At 53.2% G+C, this 19216-nt stretch overlaps 1 protein-coding gene across 29 annotated transcripts in view; it reads right to left on the reverse strand.

Annotated features, from left to right (window-relative positions):
• ABLIM2 (actin binding LIM protein family member 2) overlaps nucleotides 1-19216 on the reverse strand; it is a 193940-nt gene that overhangs the window by 126116 nt on the left and 48608 nt on the right. For all 29 annotated transcript variants that reach the window (XR_004055365.1, XM_010370010.2, XM_010370017.2 and 26 more), the window contains exons 2-3: nucleotides 14280-14423; nucleotides 4502-4685 (exon numbers count right to left, since the gene is read on the reverse strand). Coding sequence is in view for 28 of the 29 variants with exons in the window: in XM_010370010.2 (XP_010368312.1) it covers nucleotides 4502-4685; nucleotides 14280-14423 (328 nt within the window). In the remaining variant the exon portion in view is untranslated. The remainder of the gene's footprint in view (nucleotides 1-4501; nucleotides 4686-14279; nucleotides 14424-19216) is intronic.

A 19216-nucleotide genomic window follows, 5' to 3' on the forward strand; every position in this document is an offset into this window, starting at 1 on the left:
AGTGCTGGGATTACAGGCGTGAGCCACCGCACCCGGCCCATTTGTATATGTTCTTTTTTTTTTTTTTTTTTTTGAGACGGAGTCTCGCTCTGTCACCCAGGCTGGAGTGCAGTGGCCGGATCTCAGCTCACTGCAAGCTCCGCCTCCCGGGTTCACGCCATTCTCCTGCCTCAGCCTCCCGAGTAGCTGGGACTACAGGCGCCGCCACCTCACCCGGCTAGTTTTTTGTAGTTTTTAGTAGAGACGGGGTTTTACCGTGTTAGCCAGGATGGTCTCGATCTCCTGACCTCGTGATCTGCCCGTCTCGGCCTCCCAAAGTGCTGGGATTACAGGCTTGAGCCACCGCGCCCGGCCTGTATATGTTCTTTAGTGAAGTGTGAAAGACAATGGGATCTCAGGACCTCAAACTCACTATGCCAAAGGGAAAGTTAAGCTGGGAACTGAGTCATGCAAAAACTGTTTTCCTTTTGTTTCCAGAGAGCTGTAGTTTCACAACCCCATGTCACATGTAAAATGCAAAACAGAATGGCATATGACAAATGTAAAATGTAGATTTACAGAGGGTTAGTCTTAACTGTTTTCTCAACTCCCTCTTTTCACATGTAAAACATAGATTTACCAAGGCTCTGATTAGCATATGAAATCTAACTATAAAGACTGTAGCTATCTGCCTCATGGTCCTCCTCCTCCCCTTTTTTCTCTCCTTCTTGCTCTTTGCCCTTTAAATACCAAAGTGTCCCAGACCCCCTTTGGAAAAAGAACAGCTCGCAAGTTCTCCTGTGGCTTGCATTTCACCCTGGACACATCCTCAACCTTGGCTAAATAAATCTCTATTGATTGAGCCCTGCCTCAATCTCTTTTTGATTTATAGTTGTCTCTGTTAAACTCTTTTGCCCATTTTTTTTAAAGTTTTTTTGAGACAAAGAGTCTCCCTCTGTCACCCAGGCTGAAGTGCAGTGGTGTGATCTTGGCTCACTGCAACCTCTGCCTCCTGGGTTCAAGTGATTCTCCCGCCTCAGCCTTCCAAGTAGCTGGGATTATAGGTGCCCACCACCATGCCTGGCTAATTTTTGTAGTCTTAGTAGAGACAGGGTTTCACCATGTTGACCAGGCTGGTCTCGAACTCCTGACCTCAAGTGATTCACCTGGCTCAGCCTCCCAAAGTGCTGAGATTACAGGTGTGAGCCACTGCACCCAGCCTCTTTTGCCCATTTTTAACAGCATTTTTGGTCTTATTATTGAGTTGTGAATAATCAATATTTTGTAAATAATCCATATTTTGTAGAGCAGTGCTGCGTCCGACACAGGTGTGAGGGCTCACCCTTGAACTCATATCTAACACGGCACTCTCTGCCAGCTGATGGCTTACTTTTGCAGTTTCTCATTTTGCATTTCCTTCAGCCCACAAAACTTCCTGTAAGTTTATTTTGGTGCAGGTTGGCTGGCAACAAATTATCTTAGCTTTGTGGGTCTAAAAAAGTCTTTATAGTGCCTTCGTTTCTCAGTAACAGTTTTGACACTTTATTCACATACAATATAATGTACAATCCAGCAGCTTTTAGCATATTCTGAGTTGTGCAACTATCACCAGAATCGATTTTAGAACAATCTCATCACCCACAAAAGAAATCCCATGCCCTTTAGCAGTCTTGCCTTCAGTTTTGGAAGTCTTTTGTGCTTAGTCTAGAATTATTTGATAGATATTTTTCTCTCAGCATTTAAGAAATGTTATTCTATTGTCTTCTAGCCTACATAGTTTCTGATGAGAAGTCTGGAGTCATACCTTTGTTCCTCTGTAAATAATATTTTTTTTCCTCTGGCTGCTTTTAAGATTTCTTTTTAGCACTGGTTTTCAGCAATTTGATTAGGATAGATTTGGTAGATTCTGATGTGTTTATTCTGCTTGGAGTTCACTGAAATTCTTGGATCCATGTGTTTACAGTTTTCACCAAACTTGCAAAATGTTCAGCAATTCCCTCCTTAAGTACTTTTTGGTCTCCCTTATCCACCTAGATAGAGACATAGATCTACAACCACAGGTCCCTGAGGGGCTTTTCATGTTTTTCAGTCTTTTTGTCACTCTGCTTAAGTTTGAATTCTTTCTAATGCTGTGCCTTCAAGTTTACCGATATTTTCTTCCAAAATACCCAATTTACTGCTAATTCCTTTCAGGAGATTTTCCACTTCAGCCATTGTGTTGTTCATTTCTACAAGTACCAGTGGTTTCCTTTTATATCTTCCATAACTCTCCTATTTATGTTCATGTTTCCTTAAAATACTTAAGCATATTTACAGTAGCTATTTTAAAGTCATTATGTGCTCATTTACCATTCCTGTCATTTCTGGGCCCATTGTTACTGACTTTTCTTCTGGGTTTGGGTCACATTTCCCAGTTTCCTTTTATTAGGTTGCTGTTTGTTACCATTACTTTTAATGACAAAACCCACAATTACTTTTGCAGCAACCTAATACAACTAGTAATTTTTCTTTCTTTCTTTCTTTTTTTTTTTTTTTGAGAGACAAGGTCTTGCTTATTACCCAGGCTGCTGGAGAGCAGTGGGGCAATCATAGCTCACTGCAGCCTCAAAATCCTGGGCCCAAGCAATCCTCCCACCCCAGCCTCTCATGTAGCTGGGACTACAGGCATGCACCGCCATGCCAGGCTAATTTTTAAATTTTTTGTAGAGACAGGGTCTTGCTATATCACGCAGGCTGATGTTGAACTCCCAGCCTCAAGAGATCCTCGCACCTCGGCCTCCCAAAGTGGAGGGATTATAGTCATGAGCTGCTGTGCCTAGCCATCGCCAGCAAGTTTTGATTGGACACTGAACACTTATAACTTTTACATTGTTGAATGCTGGATTTTAAAAAATCTTCTTGTGAAAAGTGTTGGGCTTTGCCCTGGCAGGCAGTTTATCTGCAGATCAGCATGATCTCTTAAAAAAATAACTAATCAAAAAATAGAGGTGGGGTCTCTTTATGTTTCCCAAGCTGGTCTCCAATTCCTGATCTCAAGCGATCCTCCTATGTTGGCCTCCCAAGGTGCTGGATTACAGGTGTGAGCCTCCGCGCCCAGCCAGCATGATCTTTCTGAGGCTCGTGTTCTGCTCTGGCAGAGCAGGTTCACTGTAGCCTTCACTCTAGGGCTGTTTTGTCTTCCGGATAAGTCATGACCCTTTTGGTGTCCACACTGCATGCCCTGGGGTTCAACAAGGAATCTCCGCCCCGGACAGGACTCAGATGTTTCCCAAATCCAGGAATTGTTTCGCTGGCAGCCACCTGGTCATGCTCTGCCCCACTGTGTGAAATTCCTCTATGACCACAGGGCTTCGTGCTTGGTCAAAGACTCCAAGGCACCTGTGCAGATCGGTGCTCTTGTCCGTGATGCCCCCGCCCCTCTGGCATCGTGCCCAACAAGTTCCAGCTGTGCCTGCCTTTCTAGTCACTGTCTCCTGCCTCAGGACGATGCCATGCTCCCCTTGGATCTCTCCCCCAACCCCACACTATCCTTTCAGAAACTGCCTCCAGGAAGGAAGCTGGGGCAATCACAGCCTCGCCTCACTTAACTTGTTCCCTTCTCTTAGTTCTGAGCCCCAGAGTCTGGAAATGGTTGTTTCATATATTGTGTCCAGTTTCCTTGTTGTTGACGGTGGCTGGACAAGTCCAGTCCCAGTGACTCCAACATGACCAGGGCTGTCTGTTATTATTTTTTAAAATAATAGATTAACCAGAGGCAATCTTTCAAACCAACTGTGAGATGTCAACCCTCATCTCTAAGCTACGTACACAAAAATCAAACATTCAGATAATCCCTGGGAGAGGTCTGACCCAGGTCATGCTACAATGACACAGAGCGACTCTCCCTAGAAATACTCCTTGTCATCGTCACCTCCTGTCCTTAGCATCCTCTGACAAAGGTTCCATTTCTGTCTCTGGCACATGCTGTAACCACAGGGAACTGCTTTGGAAACAACATTGAAAACGTCCCCTGCAAACTGGGTGTGGTGAGACAGGGAGTACAGAACAGAAAATAAACTGTTTTTCATGTTTTTATTCTTTGTTTTCTAGAAACAGAACATTTCCTCCGGGAGGAACAAGTCAGGGGCTGTGGAGGGAAGGGGGAGCTAGGGATCATGTGGGACGGCTGCCTTCCGGCCTCCCTGCTCAGCCCCAGGAGGTGCAGGCAGAGGAGGGCCGGTGCAGTCTTGCTGCCTGGGCGAGGACCCAGTCTCCGCAGCCAGCGCTCACTGCTTGCTTGCTCTGTGCCATGCACCAGACCCAAAGCAGGGCAGCCCACCCCTGCCCTCACAGAGTTCCCTGTGAGGAGGCCTCTGGACACATCGTGACAGAAGGGTGCAGAGTGTGGGCCCTGGGACAGCCTCGCTACAGGATGCAGAGGGCAGATCATGGGAGGGAGCAGGAGGAAGAAGGCAAGGGAGGGAGGGAAGGAGAAAGGCCTGGAGAGGCCAGGGCGGCAGAGGCCAGGTGCCCGCTCACTCACCGGCAGACGGCGCACACAAAGCAGTCGGGGTGGTAGGTCTTGCCCAGCGCCGACACCACCTCACCCTCGATGAACTGGTCACAGCTGAAGCAGCGGGTGCCGTAGAGCCTCTGGTAGTCCAGTGTGCAGATGTACTCGCCCTGCCGCACAAAGAAGCCGCCCTCGGCCAGGTCGCAGCCGCATGCTGGGGGAAGACGGGTGAGGCGGTGTTAGCAGCAGAGGGGACCATCTCCATGTCCCTCAGGCCCCAGGTGGACCCCCCTCCACACACGCACCACCACCTGACACAGGCACCGAGGCCTCAGCACACACTTGGGTTGGCTCACTCAACTCTTGGTGGGCCAGGCTCCCGGGACAGACTCCAGCTCTGGCCCCTGGCCTGCTGGTGAGTGGACTTTCCTTACAGAAGCTTGGGAAAAGGGCACTGACCGGGACAAGAGCCAGGCTCTCCTGAGGGGCTGCCCAGCCTCCCACCCTCACTAGGGTGCCCCCAGCCTCTGTGACCCTGCCAGGAATGGTCCCTGAGCCCCTCCTGTCCTCTAGTGGGCTGTTTCCAGCACTGGGCATACAGATCAGGAAGGGGCTAAAGCCTGATCACCTACTGTGTGCTAGACTCTGTGCTGGGGGCCGAAGGTCCCCAGGAGGACAGACTAGGTCCTTGTGGTTGGTGCCTCCAGCCCCGCTCGAGACTTCCCAGTGCCCTTCCCCACTCCTCTGGGTCTCCATGCCCTCATGGTCCTCAGTGCCTGTCTCCCCACAGTGTGAACAAGGCCAGCCCTGCAGGAGGAGACAGCCTGTGGGTTCCCGAAAGGAAAGAACTTGGTCTCTTTTCCCAGCACACACCCACCCCAGGAAGGTGAAGCCCTGGAGCTGCACGGAGGGCCGAGGGATCTCTGCCAGGTGGGGAAGGGAACACTCGCCCTCAGGACGACCTGCTGGTCATCACCAGCTCAGAGGCCCTGAGTCCTTGTCCTGAGACACGAGTGTATTCCTCCCATAAGCTTCCCCTCCAGTGCCAGGGCCACGTGGAGGCCATGCATGGTTTCAGAGGGAGCAGCCCATAGCCTCCCCGGACCTGGCTGGCCCAGCCCCTCCCTGCTAGCATCACAGAGGAACCCCCTGCAGCCCCAGCCCCTCTGGCTTGGCCAGTCCTGGGTCCTGCCTGCTGGGTCAGTGCAGCTCACAGCCACCAAGGAAGGGCTTTGAGAAACCATGTGGCCCTCATATATTTTAAAGCTGACGTCTAAAAGTTGTCATTACAATGTTAACTGCTTGCAAAGGATGTCATTTCTGCATGTTGTGAATATGCGCACCTTTAAAGTGAACGGTTACATCATTCCTTCGAGGGCATCCAGTGGGATATCAAGTCCAAAGCAAGACCCTCAAAATCTGCCTACAAACCCCCCTACAGCACTCTGGGAACAAACTGGCTGGAAGCACCAGAGCGGCTGGAAAGCCTGTATTCCGGCGTTTAGTTTTCTCCATTTCTACAAAGAGACGTTTGCTCTTCTGATATGGTGAGATGTCCACCGAGCAGCTTGGATTCCAGATGCAGGAGCTGCCGGGATTCAAATCCCAGCTCCACCTGCATAGTGCGCTGTATCCCTGGGCAAGTTCCTTAACCTCTCTGGGCCTCCTTGTCCTCATCTAGCACACAGAACCTACTTCAGAGGGGTACATGACAGCACAGATGAGCATCCCGTGAGCCAGTGCGACCTGAGGCCTGAGTCCTGCCTGGCTCAGCGTCGAGGCCCTGGCTGCTGCTGTAATGGCTGGTCCTAAGAGGACCGAGCCAGAGATGCTGATTCTGAATTCCGTCTCAATGTGAGAATGAAAACCCAGAATGAAACGCAGTCTAGACGGTCTGGGAGGGATGCGGACACGATGTGAGATGCCTGCATTCGCTCCTCCTGGGTGTTCCGGGGCATTTATGAGAAACAGCCAAGGACTGCCAGCATCAAAGGGAAGCTCCAGACAGGTGGGCCTCAGCCCCGGGCCAGGGTGCCCTAGCTCTGCGCTCCACGCTCTGGCTCATGAAGATCCAGAAGGAAACCCGGGCTGAGGATGAAAATGCTTTGTCTGATCTTGCACCATAGTGTCGACCAAGCAAATACATCCCAACTAGGGAGGAGCAGAGACTTGGGGGCCTCACTTTGGAGCATCAAAGTATTCTGATATCAGCGCCACCCGCACCAAGACACTAGCTGGATGGTGATCGGGCTCGCAGCACTCACGGCTCTGGCATTTGTCTATTTCTCTATTCTTCATAAAGACATGATGGTGTGGGCTGTTCCTTAAAGGAGGAACATGTGGCAGTGGTTCTGGTGCCCCACTCCAGCACCGTGAGTCCGCTCCTGGGAGCACCAGGCAAGTGAGTATGTCCAGGCCCAGCTGTTACCTGGGAGGTTGCTGGTCAGATTCTAGCTGTCCTGAGTATGCCAAGGTCACCACAAGGCGGTTAAAACCCAGACCTCTGGCCGGGCGTGGTGGCTCATGCCTGTAATCCCAGCACTTTGGGAGGCCGAGGCAGGTGGATCATGAGGTCAGGAGATCGAGACCATCCTGGCTAACACGGTGAAACCCCGTCTCTACTAAAAATACAAAAAATTAGCCGGGCACAGTGACAGGTAGTCCCAGCTACTCGGGAGGCTGAGGCAGGAGAATGGTATGAAGCCGGGAGGCGGAGCTTGCAGTGAGCCAAGATCGCTCCACTGCACTCCAGCCTTGGTGACAGAGCGACACTCCGTCTCAAAACAAAAAACAAAACAACAACAACAACAAAAACAAAAACCCCAGACCTCTGTCCGCTAAAAATAAAACGTTCAAGTTCCCTGGTCATTTTAGAAGTCCTTAAGGACACAACACATTGTTCTTATATTACGTTTTGTCATTTATCAAATTAGCACAGACACTGGCGGGAGGCAGGAGAGGTGGGGGAGATGGCAGCACCATCCTTCGGGCACATGCTGTGGTCATTTACAAGAAACAGGCAGGAGAGGGTAGCGGCCGGGGGGAAAGGGTGAATCAGCACCACTTTCTGGAACACCAGTTGGCACTGACTCTGAGGAATGTGAAAACTTCCCACCCTTTGATCCAGCAGTCCCTCTCCTGGGATTGTCCCAAGGAAATGACCATGACTGTCACAGAAATTCAGTTGCAACAATGTTCCCTGCATTATAGATACAGTAAAATGTCATACATAGATCCCTCGGCTTTAGAGTCAGGCAGCCTGACTTGAGTCCTTGCTCCTCCCACTTCCCAGCTGTGTGACCTTGACCAAGTTACGTATCCTCTCTGAACCTCAGAGTCCTCATGTGTAGAATAGAGGTAGCAATACCAATCTTGCATGGTGGCTGTAAGAAATCAGTGAGATGAAGGTCGGGCGTGGTGGCTCACGTCTGTAATCCCAGCACTTTGGGAGGCTGAGGCAGGCGGATCACCTGAGGTCAGGAGTTCGAGACCAGCCTGACCAACATGGAGAAATCCCGTCTCTACTAAAAATACAAAATTAGCCGGGAATGGTGGTGCACGCCTGTAATCCCAGATACTTGGGAGGCTGAGGCAGGAGAATCGATTGAACCCGGGAGGTGGAGGTTGTAGTGAGCCGAGGTCGCGCCACTGCACTCCAGCCTGGGCAACAAGAATGACACTCCGTCTCAAAAAAAAAAAGAAAAGAAAAAGAAATCAATGAGATGAGGTTTAACAAGCCATGCTTTGGAAGGAATTTGGGAGGATATTGACATGAATGTGAGGAATTTGGATGGTGAGAAAGTGCCCACACACTAATGTGAAGTGAACGAATCAGGCATACGGCCGGCATGCCTTCAAATTTTAAAGAGACTCAGACAAGGGGAAAGCTGGGAGGAATATACACCCAGATCCAAACAGGGACCACCCAAGGTGCCGTCCACCCGCTGCTCTCTATTTTTCTATATTGGTGAGTGGAAGAAGGAGATGCCAATTCACATCAAAACACAAGAAAACAGAGAACCCCAGGGGCCTTAACCTGGGCGAGGGCTCCAGGGCTGGCCAGTCATCGCGGCTCCGAGTCTTGGCCCAGCCTGGTTCAGGGTCCCCTTCTGTGAATAACAGGGCGATGGGGTGGATGTCATCTGAGATTCCTCCTGCCGGGACTTTCACAACTCTGCCATGTGATCTTGACTCTCCTGGCACCCTGTGCAGCTCAGGCTGTGCGGAACAAGGAGTGCCCTGGGCCGGGTCCAAGGCCCACCTGTCTGGAGCTTCCCTTTGATGCTGGAGGCCCACAACTGTTTCTCATAAAGGCTTGGAATGCCCAGGAAGCGCGTGTGCAGGCATCTTGCACCATTCCTTCATTCTTCCCAGACCGCCTAGAACAGGCGGCTATTTATAGTCCCAGATGGATGCATCCTCAGGGACAACTCCACCCGCCTTATGTGCGCAGCTCACGGACTCTCCTCCCGGACACGCGTCCTTCCCTCCCTGCCTGTTTTCTTGGCTCTTGCTAAAATCGTGGACTGGCTCAGTGCTACTTCCAATTGGACCAGAAAATGCCTGTTTTCCTGAGGGCACACGTGGGTAGGGCCTCATCTTCTCATCATTGCAAGTAGGAGACAACAGATCATGGTTAAAACATATTCCCAAAGCTCAGAGCTCAGCCATCCTTTGAAGGCCAAGAAAACCAGATTCGTTTTTACAGACACTCTGTGCTATGCATTTGACGTATTTATGTTCTACATGTATTCCCATTTGTAGGGTAAAGACAGAGCCAGCTGGGTCTTAAAGACATCCAGAATGAGATACCTTCACTCCCCTCATCCCAGCCGCCATCAGCTCCAGTCTAGGTGCCTGCACCTGCTTCTACCCTCCTCCCGACTCCCAACCTGGCCTCCATGCACCAGCAAGCACCCAGAGATCCATGGAAAACTACAAGGATGGAGCAGGACCCTCCTCTGCGCTTCCTCGCTGGTGTCAAAGCCGCAGTCCTTGCAGGGATGCAGAGGCTCTACCTCCTTTATCCCCTTAGTCATTCTGCTCCAGCCACATGGGCCTCCTGCTGTTCCCAAACCTGCCTGCTTCCAGGTCTCTGCACTGGCTGTTCCCTCTGGTGGGAACACTCTTCCCTCACTAACTCCCTCACCTCCTTCCAACAGGCTTTGCCCAGAGGTCACCTCCTCTGTGAGGCCCACCCTGACCACCAGTTTGCATCTTTCCTTCCCTAGCAGGGCTCACTTTCTAGCATATGATGAAATTCGCTTATTTATTCTTTATTGTGTTTATTGTCTGTCTCCTTGCATTAGAACTGGTCCCTATGAGGACAGGATGTCTGTTTTGTTCACGGCTATCTTCCATACACCCTGAACAGTGCCTGGCACATAGTAAATGCTCAATAAATAGTTGTTGAATGCCTTTACTTAGAAAAACTGGGTTGAGGCACCTGCCTAAGAGCCACATGAGCTGTGGGTGGCAGAGGTGGAATTTGAATGCCCAAGCCTGGGGCAGCGATGGACAAGAGGATAATCATACGATTTCACAGATTTCCCAGGTAAACTGAGGCACAAGTGCCTGGGGAGTGGGAACCCAACATAGTGGGACCTCTTGAATCAGAATTAGGTTGTCATACAATTGTTTTCCCTGCAAACAGACGCTGCTTTGGCTCACCTGGTAATGTGCCTTCCCAAGGATGGCCATGATTGGGCTAAGTCAGCCACGATCCCCCCGTTCCTGTTTGCCAGTGGGGGTGAACGTGTGACCGAGTTCTGGCCAATGAGTCATATGGGGAGTCTATGGGGACTTCAGGCAAGGGCTCTCCTCCCTAATGAGAGGGAGGGTTATGCGAGGAGACAGCCTTTGCCTGTGCACACCTCCAGGCTGGATGCCATGTGGTGAGAACGTGATGCTGGAGCAACAGCAGCCGTCTGAGACCATGAGGAGAGGCACTGATGATAGGCACAGGGTGCTGTGTGGGACAGAGAACGTTTGGGCGTCTGTGATGACCCTGGTCAGTTGTTTAATTAGCCAACCCTGGGGTAGGGGTATGGGGCTACCTTCAGACTTCGTGTTAAGATGATAAATATCCATGTTGGATATTTATGAGTTGGGTCTTCTTTTTATTCATCACAAAGCACCCTCAATGATTCATAAGCTGCACTCTCATGAGAGCCTGGAGAGAAGATTAATCCAAGACTGTACGGTCCTCATGCTTAAACAAATGCAGCTCATTTGAAAGCTTGCAGGAAATCTTAGTTACTCTGTGCCGTTCTCCAGCGCAGAGGCCACCCACCGAAGGCAGAGCTTTCCCGGGAGAAGGGGTGGTCACTGCCCTGGCTGCCACATCTGCAGGGCCAACAGTCCTGGCACAGGTGCCTGGCACACAGTGAGACTCTACCTGGCTGGGGGTGGGTACGTGGTGGATCTTGGCACTGGCCTGCGCTCAGACCCCTGCCACTGCTGGAGCCCATGGTCACTAACTGTCTTGGGTGATGGAGTGTGAGTCCTTGGCCCTGGGTCAGCCTGCCATTGACACCGTCTCATCCCACTGCCCGTAGCTGGCGAGGAAGGGGTTATGGTTATTCCACACCCACTGGAGGAGGCTGAAGTGGCCTCTGCCCAGGTGACACAGGAGGGGGACCCAGGGCATTTTCCATCACCCATGAGTCCCCTGGGTCACAGGAGGTGATGAACTTGACTCTGGGGTCTGATGCATTTTGTTGCATGCCCAAGGTCTGTGCTTATGGAAATCCTTTCAAATAAAGTGTAAGCTTCCCCTTTGTTTTTAAAATAGGCTTTTAAAAAGAGGCGTCTAATGGATTTTGCTTTCCAGAAACGTGGCAAATGTATCTTTACGGAGAGTTGAAAAAATTAGACCAGACAAATCCCACGATGCCCTGGAAAGCCCTAATGAAAAGCATGAAATCCACCAGCTGCAGGGAGAGAAAGGCCAGGGCGGAGGCCACCCCTTCTCCCAGGCAAGTGCCCCCTGGCGCTGACACACCCCCTTCACTCTGCAGTCCGGGTGGGGATCCTGAGGCTTGCGAAGGCAGGTGGACCACCTGCTTGTTTATGGAAATGTGGGAGGATGGAGGTGAGCCACAGCTCGTGCACTCACTCTCAGAAAACAAATCCTTCCCTGCGTGTGCTGGACAGCGTGCTGTTCGCTTAATCATTCTTCCAAAGCAGCCCCCAGAACTGCCATCCTAGGGGTGGGCCTGGGTCCGCACATGAGAACTGGGCTTCCTGCTGCCTTTGTCAGGCAGGGCAGTGGTATTGGGGTACCTGGGGCATCAGGGTGCTGTGGGCAGAATTCACTGAGGGCCAAGCCAGGCTGTAGATGTGCAGGCAATCCCCCATCCAGGTAATTCTTGGCGCACTGAGTGTCCCCAGTGATGTCTCTGATAGTCACCCATGTCCTTGGACAGAGTCTCAGCATCTCTGAAGGGCGAGGCTGGGGTCTGCCTCAGCCCAAGGGATCCAGGCCATTCCCACTCCTGCCAGAAATGATGCAGCCCCCTTGGGGTCCCAGGCCCAGTGGAGAGCTGGCTGGGCTCAGCATCTTCCATAAGTCACCAACCCCCTGCAGGGCCCCAGGTGCCATGCTGTGGACTTAGGCCTCCTCCAGGACCAGCGGCACCAGGGTCAGTTCTCAGATGGTCCCCTTTTAGCAGCAGAAAAGTCTAGGCCACTGTTTTCAAGCTTCCTTTTCAAGCAACAGGACTCTACACACAGTCTTTACACTGTGCCCGCAGACACGAAGTGGACTAGTGGACAAGGTCTGCACTCTGATGGGCAGGGCTGAGACGGCACCTGCTCCCCTCCTGCTGCCCCCCCCCCCATACCCAGGAGACCCTCAAGGAGCCTCCACAGAAACCCAGGAGGGAAGACCCTGGCCCAGGGGCTGCAGACATGCCTGGAATGCAAACCCCGGGCAAGCTCCTGGCGCTTCCAGATCTCAGTGTCCCCCTTTCTGAAACGCAGTCATATGTCCCCCCTGGACTGCTGGTGCCCGGAGGATTCCCTTCCATCTGGAGCGGCCTTTCTTCTGACAGGCAGATTTCTACTCTGTTGAGGTTCTAGCCAGCACACCACCTGCCCTGTGAAGTCCTTTCTGGAGTCTTCGAAATCCTTCCCTGTGGGCATCCCCCGCTACACACATGTGCTTGGTTTTTACTATTAAAAGTCACCTTTTCAGGCCGGGCGCGGTGGCTCAAGCCTGTAATCCCAGCACTTTGGGAGGCCGAGATGGGCGGATCACGAGGTCAGGAGATTGAGACCATCCTGGCGAACACGGTGAAACCCCGTCTCTACTAAAAAATACAAAAAAAAACTAGCCGGGCGAGATGGCGGGCGCCTGTAGTCCCAGCTACTCGGGAGGCTGAGGCAGGAGAATGGCGTAAACCCGGGAGGTGGAGCTTGCAGTGAGCTGAGATCTAGCCACTGCACTCTAGCCTGGGCGACAGAGTGAGACTCCGTCTCAAAAAAAAAAAAAAAAAAAAAAGTCACCTTTTCAAACCGTATTGCACACCTTACCTAACATTATCTCCCTCACCAGACAGTGAACGCATCCATGCTAAAGCTTACGCCTTCTTGGTCTTTAGAACATTCAAGAGCCTGGCACACAGCAGGGCCTCCTGGAGGCTTTGTGGAGCGGATGAATGCAGCCCGCAACCATCGGATGGGGGCCGTGCGACGCCTGATGAAAATCATGATGCTCAATTATCTGCTTGTGGCACATTTCCTAGTTTTGTTTGCCCAGAAAAAAGCACACTGTCAGCACACTAGGGTTCATCGAGGGTCGTTATGGTTAAGCGAGTGTGAATCTCCAAATGGCCCAGGGGTTCGTCACACGGAACCTGCAGAAGGCTGGCAGGCACGGGCCGCACACCGCAGCAGGGATTTGCAATGTCCTTAATGTAATTCCTTTAAACTGCAAACTCCTCGTGTTGACATCCATCAAATTGGTTTGATTGCACATCCCTTCCTCCAGTGCTAGTTTTAATCTATTTTTAGAAAATTAGCGAGGGCACATGCGCTATCTTTGTATAGGAAGGAGGAACAGGCTGGAGGGAGACTCGGCACAGGCCATCTCGGTGGGTGGGGCCTCATGTGATTTTTTTTTGTTTTGCTTTTTTCTCATCTTTTCAGGATTATTGGAATTTAGTAGATTATTTACATTATTGTTTTATAATCATAAAGAAATTGAAGTGATTTTAGTCTGGAATAATGGTAATGTTCTCAGTGCTACTTCGGGTGGGGGTGCCCGTGTGCCTGTGGTCCAGCAAAGGTCCCGCATGTCCCCCACTGCTGAGTTCATGCGGCTGATCACGACCATTTATTTACCTGTGTGGCTGCAGTGCTCAGGTGACCACCTTCCTTTGGCTCCAGGACCAGAATTCTCTGAGGCTGGGTGTAGCCACATGAGGACACCCCTGGGGACCTGGACCCTCATCCCCTGACCCTCCCCACTCTGGCGATTTCTCCATCACACCCACAAGAGACAAGGCTATGTTGAAAAGATCACACTTTCCTATGAAGATTCTGTACCTGGAGTGTTCTCCAATATCCCAGGCCTAAGCAGAGCTTCCCAGGATGCTATGAGGGCCCGGGATCGCCACTGGGAGGCCTGTTTCAGGGGCCACACTGCAGAGGACCAGGGGCCACTGGGAGGCCTGTTTCAGGGGCCACACTGCAGAGGATCGGGGGACACTGGGAGGCCTGTTTCAGGGGCCACACTGCAGAGGACCGGGGGCCACTGGGAGGCCTGTTTCAGGGGCCACACTGCAGAGGACCGGGGGATACTCACCTTTGCAGACGAAGCACTTGATGTGGAAGTACTTGTCCTGCACCCGCAGCACCTCGCCCTTGCACACATTTCCACACGTGTTGCACAGGATCGCCGTGCTGGGCGACTTCTCCAGTGGGCTGGGAGCAGCCTGGGGCTGCGACACTGTTGGGAAAGAGAGAACAGTGTTCAAGGGTGGATGTGTGAGGCACAAAGGTGAGCACAACAGGGGTGTGAGGACGCAGAGCTGACCCTCCCAGCAGGCCCCGCGCCCACCAGCAACAAGCCCCACAGGGCATCGGGGTCGGTCTGTTGTCTTCTTTTGCCTGGGGACCCATAGCAGTCAGATTATGGAGGGGTGAGGGGCCAGAGGGCAAAGGCCATCTGGTCAACCCCCAATGTGGGATCCTGTCTACCGTAGCCCCATGCAGGGAGGGGCCCGGGGTTCTCACACACATGCACACCTATGGCAATGAGGCCACCATCTCCCCACCTGAAAGATGACCCAACCACTGCTGCCTTAACCTGGCACGGCCTTACCCTCTGGCGTCTCAGGGACAAGGCACCCCTCTGTAAGCTCAGCAACCCTCAGCAGCAGGCACCAAATCCTCTCTTCTGCAAGTACAGCAGCCACGGTCCCAAGGGGAGCTCACTTCAAATGCCCTCTGGGTCCTGGGACATGGAGCTGAATATTGCTGCTGTCCCCTTAAATCTCCCTTAAAGCCACCACAGTACAGGATGTTTAAGGGGTGGCTGGATGGATGGACAGGTCAGGATGGATGGTCACAGGGACTGACTGTGGGGCTCCTGGGAACTGGGCAGGGTGACACACTCCTCATCCCCATCCTCCCAAAGCATCTACAGAGACTAGTGCCCAGGACAGGGAGCCACTGCCCAGAAGCCTCAGGTCTGCCCTTTGAGGGGCTCCCAGTGGGCATTAGGGACGGCCAGGTGAGCAACAGTGACCACCAGGTGGCCGAGCTGGCATCGTTTTGAAGCTTGAGGAATTGGTAGATGGAGGTGAGCGAGCCAAATGTGGAGCTCTGCCAGGCACAGAGTCAGCCACACAGGACCTGGGCAGGACCCAGGCGATGGATCCTGGGGGGCCGGCGGAGAGGAGCAGCTGACACTCGGCAAGTGCTGGCCTGCAGGAATGAATCAGCCTGGGGACTGAAGGCCCAGAGCCCAGGGCAGGCACAGGCGGCAGGCAGGAGGTTCTGTGGCTAGTGCTGCAGTCGGCAGAACAATGCCCCTAAGATGTCCCCTTTCTAATTCCCGGAACCTGTGCATACGCTTCCTGACATGGCCAAAGGGGCTGCAGGTGTGACAAAGTTAAGGGCTTTGGGATATGATCTGGATTGTCTAGCTGAGCCCAACATAACCACAGAGGCCTTAAAATCAGAACACGATGCGACTGTGGCCAGAGGGAGGTGTGACCATCGAAGAAGGTCAGGGAGATGACACACTCCGGGCTTTGAAGGCAGAGGAAGGGGCCACAAGCCAAGGAATGTGGGAGCCTTGAGAAGCCAGAAAAGGCAAGGAAAGGATTCTCCTCTGGAGTCCCCAGAAGGAACCGGCCCTTCTCACACCTTGATTTTAGCCCCGTAAGACCTGGTGGGCACCGCGACCTCCGGAACTGGAAGCTAATAAATTTGTGTTGCATTCAGTTTGTGGTCACTTGTTACAGAAGCCAGGGAAGCAAATGCAGTGGTCGACCTGTCAGACAGGTGGGGGATGCAGGGGCTGAGGCACCAAGCCCCTCCCCTCTGCATTCTGCCAGCCACTCCTCGTCTAGGAGGGAGAGCCACCAACGGCAAGGACCACGCCAGTGCAACAGCCCAGGGCGGGCTTTCACTCGGCCAGCACTGCGCCCCACGTCTTCTGCTCAGGCCAAGTTCACCCCGAACCATCTCATTGAGAGACTGAATACACAGACAATGGCCAGGCCCAGAGAAAGGCAGAGCTCAGCCCACACCTGCAGCTGCCGACCCAGGAGTCCAGCCCGGCCTCGGCACCCAGCCGGGAAGCCAGTTGTGTGGCAGATTCGCAGGGAGGCGACAGCTCTTCCTTGACAACCAGGAGGCTAAACAATAACTCGGTCCCACATGGCCAGGACTTGACTCACAACTGAAAGCCGTCCTAATTCGTGCCCCCGCTTTCCAGTTAGAATCATTTGGAGGAAGCCACATACACCCCTAACCAATCACATGGGATGCCTCCCTTCCAGGAGCCTCCTCCAAGGCCAACAGCTTCCATGGGGGCTCACCCGGAGCCGTCCTTCCCCCTCGGAGCCTTCCCCACCACTTGCCTGCCCGTGTGGCTGACTCCCTTGCCACAGCGGGTCTGAGAAAGTCTCCTCCACTTGTCCTCATGTCTTCCTTTATTTCCACAGCACTCTAACGCCAGCTCCCCCTGTCTCAGTCTGGGTTCCCTTGAAGCCAGTCTTGAAGACAAGGCTGTGGGTGCAGTGGTCTATTTCGGGGGCCCCAGGTGCCAGGCCGGAGTGAGGAGCAGGGAAGATGAAAGCTGCTGGCAGGCGTGTTGTTGAGCCGCTCCCCATGTGGGAGAGGAGCCTCAGGGCTTGGGGACGTCCAGGAAACCCTGCGGAGCATGTCCCAGTTCTCCCGTGGAAAGAAGGGAGGCCGGGGCACTGGCCCCCAACCGCCTGTCCCCTGAGTGCAAGAGCTGCTCCAAGGCGGAACTCCCAGCCCCCTCTTCTGGTCTGCCTGGTGTCTGGGCTAAGCGAGTTTCTGAGGCACAGAGCCGGGGTGCTGCAGATGCCAGGCCTGGGCAGCCTGCAGGTGATCCGGCATGGCCCACTTGGCTGCAGTCGAAACCACAGGTGGGGTGAGGGATGTGGCACAGGCCCAGAAAATACCTGCCACCCTTCATTTGAGGGCTAAGTGTATTCACACACAGACGCACACTCACATATATTTACACAATTGCTAAATGCCAGCACTGATTGCGCTCTGAGCCTGGAAGTCTCCTCATCTCCCTGGTAAAAATCCAGCAACTGCATCTCAGACAGAGGAGGCCATTTCCCCATCCAGTTCCAACCTGCCCCTACCCATTCCCAGAAACCCACATCCTGGAAGCCACTGATCTGGCCACCCATCCTCGTCCGGAGTCCCTGCGCATGGATGGAACTGTGACTGGACAGCGCAGAGGAGGAACCTGGGTCATGTTGGGGCAGCAGGTCTTCCCAGGCCAGGGATTCCAAGCAGACCAAGGGCAGTGGGTGTCAGCCGTCTGGGGACAAGGGAGAGGGGTTGGCATGGGAAGCAGGCACGGGAAAGGAGATGAATGGCATGAAAAATAACTCAGCACCACCCTGGGCCTGCCTCCGTTTTTGCAAACTGGACAAGACAGAGCCCGGTGAGGGTCCCTGTGGGCTCAGTCTGCAGCCACTGGAGGCCACCGTGGCCTTTCTCACCCTGGTTGAGTCCACAGCAGGCTTGTTCCACACACCTTTTGCCTGCAGAATGAAACCACCTCAACCATTATTTAATAAAGATGGTGGAGAGGCGGCAGCAGGCGAAGGTTTTCTGGGCTGGAATCGAAGCCTCCTGGCGCAGAACAAGGATTAGAATTGTGGACTAAACTTCAAACAGTGCCTCTCTCGGCCACACATGGCCCCCAGGCCACTGGGGCCCCTGTAGGTGCCATGCGGATGATGCAGCCGGTCCACATCTGAGGCTCAGTCAGAGCTCACAGGGGTGGGGGCTGTGCATCTTCAAGATATGTATGTTCTCATCTATTGGCAACAAAGAGAACAACGCACAGGCGTCTCTTCGTGATCCGACGAGGGAGAGGTTCACGCTGCTGGAATCCGGCCCAAATCCAGCCTGAGGGAAGCGTCAGCTTCAGAGTCTCAGAGTGGTGGGGCCAGATGGCCTGGGATGCAGCCTCAGCTGGCCTTCTGCATGCTGTGACCTCAGGTGAGTCCCTGAAACTCCTAACCTTCTGTCTGTGTGTCTCTCCATCTAGGCATCTGTCTTCTTGCATTACCTGGCCCCAGGGACGCCAGGACCATGGGCAAAAACATTCCCATAGCAACCAGCCCAGCAAACAATAAGTGCTCAATACACAATTGCCATTGTTATTTTCAAGAACACTGGCCTGACATCACGGTTTCCAGGTGACTGGAAATATACTTGGTCAGGGGTGGCGGGGCGGGGGTGGGGGCGGTGGGGGGTGTTGGGGGAAGCTGCTAAGAGCATGGATTTGCTTGGAGGCCCCAATCTTGCCTGCTGGGACCACCTCCGAGGCGTCCTGGGGCTGCGGCGACATGGCGGAGGCTCTGCCCTCTCGCGATGGGAGGCAGACACTGCGCGGTGAGGACGCCGCTGCCTCTACGCAGGTGCAGCTGCTACAGGCTTCCCTCCAGCTGGCCCTTCCTGCCAGGCCCTGGGACCACAGGTAGGTAAGTGGGTGTACGGCGTTCATTCCTCACCCGGCTGCAGCTGCCAAACTGTGAGGACAGGCATGAAAGGAGGCTAGGGGGGCGACAGCAAAACCCTGCAAAAGCAGGGGCCAGGTGGCATTCTCAGTTCCCCAGAACCTGGCCCAAAGTCAGCCACGTGTTTTACATTAAAAAGAGAAGTTTCGGCCGGGTGCGGTGGCTCAAGCCTGTAATCCCAGCACTTTGAGAGGCCAAGACGGGCGGATCACGAGGTCAGGAGATCGAGACCATCCTGGCTAACACGGTGAAACCTCGTCTCTACTAAAAAATACAAAAAACTAGCCGGGCGAGGTGGCGGGCACCTGTAGTCCCAGCTACTCGGGAGGCTGAGGCAGGAGAATGGCGTGAACCTGGGAGGCGGAGCTTGCAGTGAGCTGAGATCCGGCCACTGCACTCCAGTCTGGGTGACAGAGCGAGACTCCGTCTCAAAAAAATAAAAAAAATAAATAAAAAGTTTCAAGTTGTCCTTCAGCAGGTGAACAGATAAACGAAC

This window comes from Rhinopithecus roxellana, chromosome 2, assembly GCF_007565055.1.
Source record: "Rhinopithecus roxellana isolate Shanxi Qingling chromosome 2, ASM756505v1, whole genome shotgun sequence".
NCBI classification, from domain to species: domain Eukaryota; kingdom Metazoa; phylum Chordata; class Mammalia; order Primates; family Cercopithecidae; genus Rhinopithecus; species Rhinopithecus roxellana.